Below are 7,737 nucleotides of genomic sequence, written 5' to 3'. Positions count from 1 at the left end.
GATGGTGTGTGTGAGGGTGTGTGTAAGGGGTGTATGTGAGAGTTTGTGTGTGAGGAGTGTGTGTGTGAGGGGTGTGTGTAAAGAATGTGTGTGTGAGGAGTGTGTGTGAGGGGTATGTGTAAGGCGTGTGTGTGAGGGGTGTGTTTGGTTATCCACAATGCTGTTTGCTTTGCGGATGCAGCGTGTGGTGTAAATGTCAATGATAGAGGGGAGAGAGACTCTGATGATCTTCTCAGTCGTCCTCACGATCCTCTGTAGGATCTTGCGATCCGAGACGGTGCAGTTCCCAAACCAGGCAGTGATGCAGCTGTTCAAGATGCTCTCAATAAAATAAAAAAAAATTATAATAAAATAAATAATTTGGTCTTGTTTATCAGCTAGAAATTATAAATGAATAAGTGAGAAAGAAAGAAAGAAAGAAAGAAAGAAAGAAAGAAAGAAAGGCAGTGATGCAGCTGCTCAGGATGCTGTCAATGGTCCCTCTGTAGAACGTGGTCAGGATGGGGGAAGGGAGATGAGCTTTCCTCAGCCTTCTCAGGAAGTAGGGATGCTGCTGGGTTTTCTTGGTGATGGAGCTGGTATTAAGCAACCAAGTGAAGTTCTCCACCAGATGAACACTAAGGAATCTGGTGCTCTTGACGATCTCCATGGAGGATCCATCGATGATCAGTGGAGAATGGGCTCTCTGCGTTCTCCTGAAGTCCACAACCATCTCTTTTGTTTTGTCGACTTTCAGAGACAGGTTGTTAGCTCCACACCAGGCTGTTAACTGGTGCACCTCCTCTCTGTATGCTGACTCATCGTTTCTGTGGATGAGACCCACCACGGTCGTGTCATCCGCGAACTTGATGATGTGGTTCGAGCTCTGCATTGCTACACAGTCATGAGTCAGCAGAGTGAACAGCAGTGGACTGAGAACACAGCCCTGAGGTGCCCCAGTGCTCAGTGTGGTGGTGCTGGAGATGCTGTTTCCGATCCGGACTGACTGAGGTCTCCCAGTCAGGAAGTCCAGGATCCAGTTACAGAAGGAGGTGTTCAGGCCCAGTAGGCTCAGTTTCTCAATCAGGTGCTGAGGAATGATTGTGTTGAATGCTGAGCTGAAGTCTACGAACAGCATTCATACATATGAGTCCTTGTTGTCCAGGTGGGTGAGGGCCAGATGAAGGGTCGTAGAGATGGCATCATCAGTGGAACGGTTTGGACGATACATTGCAAAAACGTTCAAGAGAGATAATGATCTTCAACTTCACACGACACTGTACATAACAATGCAACATTTGTACTGTGCTCGGTCAGGGGGCGGAGCATATTGACTTAGTAGGTGGAGCATGTTCGGGTAGTGGGCAGGGTATTTTTGGTTAATGGGCGTGTCATGTTCGATTAGTAGGCGGGGTCATGCTCTATGTCACCTGTCAATCACGGCGATTTAACCGTTAGCCAGTTGTCAAATGCTTGATTAGTGGGCGGGACAGGGCTTCTGTCAATCACAGCGATTTATCCTATCAGGAGCTCGGGTATGTAGAAGAGGGCGGAGAGCCGCATATCAGTAAGTGACACCTCATTCACATACCTGAGCTCAGTGACGATGATGAGTAAGCTCCGCCCACTATCTCGGATCATCAACCTGTGTGTGTGTGCGTGTGTGTGCGTGTGTGTGCGTGTGTGTGCGTGTGTGTGCGTGTGTGTGCGTGTGTGTGCGTGTGTGTGCGTGTGTGTGCGTGTGTGTGCGTGTGTGTGCGTGTGTGTGCGTGTGTGTGCGTGTGTGTGCGTGTGTGTGCGTGTGTGTGCGTGTGTGTGCGTGTGTGTGTCGGCATCCCCGCTGGTTCTTTCATGCGCGTGCTCAGCATTTCTCTTGGTGCGCGCAGGGGGGGCACACCGAGGTTAACACACACATACACACACACACACACACACAGCGCGCGCTCTCATTCTCTCCAGTCATCATCATTCTCGTAGCGACTCCTGCAGCGGCTCAGCGGCTTCTCCCCGGGAATGAAGGCAGCAGTCACGACGGTCGCTCCAGCCTCCTGCCGCGAGATGACGGTGTGAAGCTCCGCACGGATTGGATCGGTTCGGTTCGGAAATCGGCTCCCGCGCAGTGGCGCCAACCATGCAGCAGATACCAATCCCGGCGCTGTGCCTCGCGCTCGTTTTGGCGGCCACCAGCGTCTCCACCACGGAAGGTATGAAGCCGCTGTAACGGGGTGGTGGTGATGATGATGATGGTGATGATGATGGTGATGGTGATAGTTTTAATTGATGGTTTAAATTTATGATTATGGTGGTGATAGTGATTGATTGTGGTGATTGATTACAGTGGTGGTGATGGTGATGGTGATAGTTTTAATTAATGGTTTTAATTTAGGATTATGGTGGTGATTGATTGTGGTGATTGATAACAGTGGTGGTGGTGGTGATGATGATGATTGATGATGGTGGTGATGGTGATAGTTTTAATTGATGGTTTTAATTTATGCTTATGGTGGTGATGGTAACTGATTGTGGTGATTGATTACAGTGGTGGTGATGATGATGATGATGATGATTGATGGTGGTGATGTTTGTGATGGTTGTTGAGAAGATGGTGATGGTGGTGACTGAAGACTGTAATGCTGGTGTTAATGATGGTGGTGGTGGTGGTGGTGGTGGTAGTGATGGGGATGGTGATGACGTGTTCAGTGATGGAGTTGGTGATGGATGATGGTGGTGATAATGTTAGTTAATGACTTTAATGGTGGTGATGTTTGTGATGGTCGTTGAGATGATGGTGATGGTGGTAATTGAAGACTGTAATGGTTGTGTTAATGATGATGGTGATGGTGGTGAGGTTGCTGATGGTGCTGATTGATGCTGATTGATAACAAGTGAAAACTTTTAAACACCTCCATGATGTAATATTTCACATATCTCAAATGTTTTATAAAACTTCACCATCTGACAGTTTCTAACGCCTTCCCTGATGTCTGTAATAGTTTCCTCCAGCTTCTCTGGTTTCTCCTGAAAATGTGCCAGTGGGTGGATTGTATTAATGTGTAATTGACTGTAGATGTGTGTGAGAGATCCAGGATCCAAGGTTAAAGAAGGGAGATGAACTCGAGCCCTGAAGTTCGTCTCAGGCCGTATTTTCTCATCCTCTGGATTTGATGAAGCTACATCTCACACTGTTCCTAGAACATTCTGATAATGTGTTGTGTGGAGGGGGCATGTATGGGTATATATATATATATGTGTGTGTGTGTGTGTGTGTGTCTTGTGGAGGTAATTGGTAGTGTGTTGGAAAGTGGAAACCATTTATTTAGTGTGTCAGTACGGAAATATTGCACTGTGCAGGATTAGAGATAGACAGATTATATATTTAGTGAGGTAGATGGGGGTGGGTGGGGTGGGGTTCACATGCTTTAATGCCACACAAGTGATTCCATCTTACAGTTATAGACAAGACGGTTAAAAGAGAAGGAGCATCATAATACAGAGGTATTATCATAATACAGTGACAGATCAGAATCACTGACTTGCGTTTTAACATATTTTTGTCCATGAACAATATAAAATGATTCCCAATACTCCATTCTCTTCATTTCATAGCGTTTTTATCTTTCATTCCTGCAGTTTCTATTCAATGAGATTTCAGATTTCACCATTTTCACGTCCTTTGATTGGATGGTCAGAGAGCGTCACTAGTCAGAGCTCGCAAACCGCATCTGTAGAAAACTGCACAAGTATTTGTGTGGATTTAATAGCTGTTTTTCCGATTCACAATGACTGACAGAGGAGAAGAAACTGATTTGGTTGCAGATACACAGACATCGTGAGGAAAAGTCGACCAAAACAGTTCTTAAGCTTTTCTATGAACTGTTTATACATTAGTGTAGAATTTGCACAAAAACACACAATTTGCCTTCTTTTTAAATCCTCAACGCACGGAGAAAATGCAGGGAAAAACCCCAGGGTGATGTTCTGAGGTGAATATTGATGCTTCTGCTGGAGATGATGTATGTGGAGGTGCAGTTGTGGCTCCAGTGAAAGGAGACGTGTTGTGTTTATTGGGTTTCTTGCTTCAGTAACAACATTCATTCTCACTGTATGAGATCCTGTGTGTGATGCAGCGCTCTGTTCTACTGCGTTTCTCTAGAATACTGATGGTTTCTATAATCTTTATAATGATGATATTAAGAGGTGGATTGATTCAGGCAGGACTTTCGCTGGGGGTCAAATGCAGGGCTTTTTTTTATATAAATAAAACAATCTGTCAAGGATATGGATGAAGATGTTTTGTTAAAATAAACAAATAAACACGTGAATGGGATCTAATAGGATCAGACCCATTTACACAAAGCTCCGCCCTCAAAGTTTTTACTACAGTTTGTATCACTCTAATGCTATAAATACACAAAATTTAGCTCGTATTGATTTATAAAAGTAGTCGAGTGCATTTCCTGTTCTATCAATCTATTATGTGTGTGTTTGTGGAGATTTTTGTTCATCAGCCACAAGGCTGTTGGTAAAGTGAGGTACTGATGTAGGTGAGATGAGAAGGTTCCTGGGGTGCAGTCAGCAGAAGATCTTCCGCTTCACCCCACGGAAAGCATATGTTCATGGATCCGGCTTTGTGCACGAGATCATTGAATAGGTTTTGGGTCTCCTAGTTAAGGTGAAGGGACAATTTCATGCTCCTGCATCCAAAGACAATATAAATATTTACTATATATAATTGTGTGTGTGACTTTAGGTAACAGTTTGTTGAAGAAAAATCACTAATTCTGTGTCCAGCTTCATCCTTTTCACCAATGTGTGTTATTTAGTGTGTTTTGGTGTTAGTGTGTGTGTGTGTTAGTGTATGTGTGTGTGTTAGTGTGTTAATTAGTGTGTTTGTGGTGTTAGTGTGTGTTTGTGGTGTGTTTGTAGTATGTATGTGTGTTAGTGTGTGTTTGTGGTGTGTGTGTGTGGCTTGTTAATGTGTTTGTGGTGTTAGTGTGCGTGTTACTTTGTGTGTCACTATGTGCCAGTGTGTTTTTTTTGATGAATTTGCGGTGTGTTTGTGGTGTGTTAGTGTGTGTTTGCGGTGTGTTAGTGTGTTTTTGGTGTGTGTTTATTTGAGCTTGTGGTGTGTGTGTGTGTGTGTGTGGTGTGTCAATGTGTGTGTTTGTGTGTCTGGTAGTGTGTGTTGGTGTATTAATTAGTGTCTTTGTGGTGATAGTGTGTTTGTGTTGTGTTTGTAGTATGTGGGTGTGTGTGTGTGTGTGTGTGTGCTTATTTGCTTTATTTGCATGACAAATATGGACATTCATATTGCCAAAGCATAGAACATGCAGATGCATAACAACAGAAATAACACTCTCTCTCTCTCTCTCTCTCTCTCTCTCTCTCTCTCTCTCTCTCTCTCTCTCTCTCTCTCTCTCTCTCTCTCGTTCTCTCTTGTAACACGGTTTGAGGAAACTGCTATCTGCCTTCTTCCGCATACATGAGCTCAGAGACACCCACGATTGGCTACTGACGCTGTGATTGACAGGGCATGCGATGTATGCCCCGCCCTCCTTGTTTATGTCCCTGTTCTTATCTCCAAAGTCAGTATAGATTTCAGCAGAGCGACATGGTTACCCACTCGAGCAGCTGGGAGCAGAGGGACCAGCAGCAGGACCAGGGATGGGATTAGAACTCGCAACCTTCTCAAGTCAAGATCATCTGATCATCGTTCCACCATATTAACTATTTCCGATGTGAACGCATCTCTGTATTAAGAATCCTTGATCATTTGGCTGTTTTCTTCTCTTCACCCTGCTCTGACCTCGAGGTGGAAAAATACCATTATCTATGGCCGGTTCCATGAGGGCAAAACTCTTCCAGCTCACAGCCGCACCGCTGGCCTTTAAAAGCCATTTGAGTTAGTGCAGTGGACTGAAACGACCTCGAACCACACACACACACACACACACACACACACACACACACACACACACACACACACACACTAATCAACCCACTGCTGTAAGGTTGCCTTTTTATTAACGGTGTCACCGATTTTCACAGAGGCATTCCCTCGGTGTGGAGGTGACAAAAACAGGGGAGGATAAATGGACACTGAGAGAAGGAGAGGGAGAGGAAGAGAGAGAGAGAGAGAGAGAGAGAGAGAGAGAGAGAGAGAGACTGCCTGCTGTAATGGATGGATGGGTTCTGTGGAGATCACTAAAGCTGATTAATCTGACAGAGAGCCAAACACTCCATCTCTCTCTCTCGCTCTCGCTCTCGCTCTCTCTCTCTCTCTCTCTCTCTCTCTCTCTCTCTCTCTCTCTCTCATTCTCTCTAAGGGCTTTTAGGATGAGTGTGAAGCAGGCCGCAGCCTTTTTGATCCCTTCGATCGACCTGTTTTGCACTCAATGCCAATTCAGATAGATATACACATACAGAATTCCTTAAATGTTTCCCCTTTCTAATAAGTTCACACACACACACACACACACACACACACACACACACACACACACACACACACACACACACACACACACACACACAATGTAGAACATACATTTATTTGCAATAGATGCCACCATTCTGTGACAAGAATTCGTAATTTTCCTGTTATTGAATTTAAATGTGTGTGTGTTTGTGTGTGTGTGTGTGTTTGTGTGTGTGTGTGTGTGTGTGTGTGAGTGTGTGTGTGAGAAGCAGTCCTGGCCTTTATGCTTCTTGGCCAAAAGATAATGGGTGTGTCCTCAGTTTGTCCTATTTTAATGGGGTGTTGCCTCTATGCCTCGGCTCTGTGTCCTCAGTTTGTCCCAGTAAAGGAGGTGTGGTCTCTGTGTTTTTTAGCCCCATGATAGTGGGTGTGGCCTCAGTTTGTCAAAGTGAAGGAGGTGTGGCTTCTATGCCTTTCAGCTCCAAAATAATGGGTGTGGCCTCATGTTTCTCCCAAGACAAAGAGGTGTGTCCTCAGTTTGTACCAGTAAAGGAGGTGTGGTCTCTGTGTTTCTTAGCCCTAAGATAGTGGGTGTGGCCTCAGTTTGTCACAGTGAAGGAGGTGTGGCTTTTAAATAATGGGCATGGTCTCAATTTTCTCATTACAAAGAGAAGTTGCCTCGATATCTCACTTACAATATAATGGGTGTGGCCTAAATTTGTCACAGTGAAGGAGGCGTGGCCTTTATGCTACTTAGCCCAAAGGTAGTAGGTGTGTCCTAAGTTTGTCCTAGTAAAGGAGGATTGACATTTATGGTTCCTAGCTGAAAGGAAGTGGGTGTGGTCTCAGTTTGTCCCAGTGAAGGAGGTGTGGCTTCTATTCCTTTTATCTCTAAAATAATGGCTGTTGCCTTATGCTTGTGTTAGTAAAAGGTACTTGACCTCACTTTTGAAAAGCAGCCTATGGAGGTGTGGTGTTTGTGCATGTGTGAGTTCAGAAAATTGTTCCTTAGATGTAGTTCAGTGTAACAGTTACTGTGCTAAAAAAAAACTGGACGGTGTGTGTGTGTGTGTGTGTGTGTGTGTGAGTTATGCCGGGAGCTCCTGTCTGACACGATCATGTCATGGCGGTCACTGAGTCAGCCTTGAGAGCTCCAAGGAGACCGGAGCAGCTGCCACTCTATTATTTGTGCTCATTTTGTCCTCCTGGGAGACGTCCAATCAAGCGCTTGTGTCCATAAATCCTCGGCCAATCAGATATGTGAATTTGTTTTGCGAGACCCTAAATAACTTGTACATATAAGGAAGAAAGTGAACTTGGCTAAAGATGAGAGTGACATC

The 7,737-nt window shown here is 44.8% G+C and overlaps 1 protein-coding gene across 1 annotated transcript in view; it reads left to right on the top strand.

Annotated features, from left to right (window-relative positions):
• The first annotated feature begins 1,775 nt into the window (after positions 1 to 1,775).
• Positions 1,776 to 7,737, top strand: part of chrnb3a (cholinergic receptor nicotinic beta 3 subunit a) — a 15,153-nt gene continuing 9,191 nt past the window's right edge. Inside the window, exon 1 of the mRNA XM_083532930.1 lies at positions 1,776 to 2,183. Coding sequence (XP_083389056.1) covers positions 2,111 to 2,183 — 73 coding nt within the window. The 5' untranslated portion in view covers positions 1,776 to 2,110. The remainder of the gene's footprint in view (positions 2,184 to 7,737) is intronic.

This window comes from Silurus aristotelis (genome assembly GCF_946808225.1).
Source record: "Silurus aristotelis genome assembly, chromosome: 27".
Lineage (NCBI taxonomy): Eukaryota > Metazoa > Chordata > Actinopteri > Siluriformes > Siluridae > Silurus > Silurus aristotelis.
The sequence above is the reverse complement of the archived record's forward strand: the minus strand, read 5'-3'. Positions and strand labels throughout refer to the sequence as shown.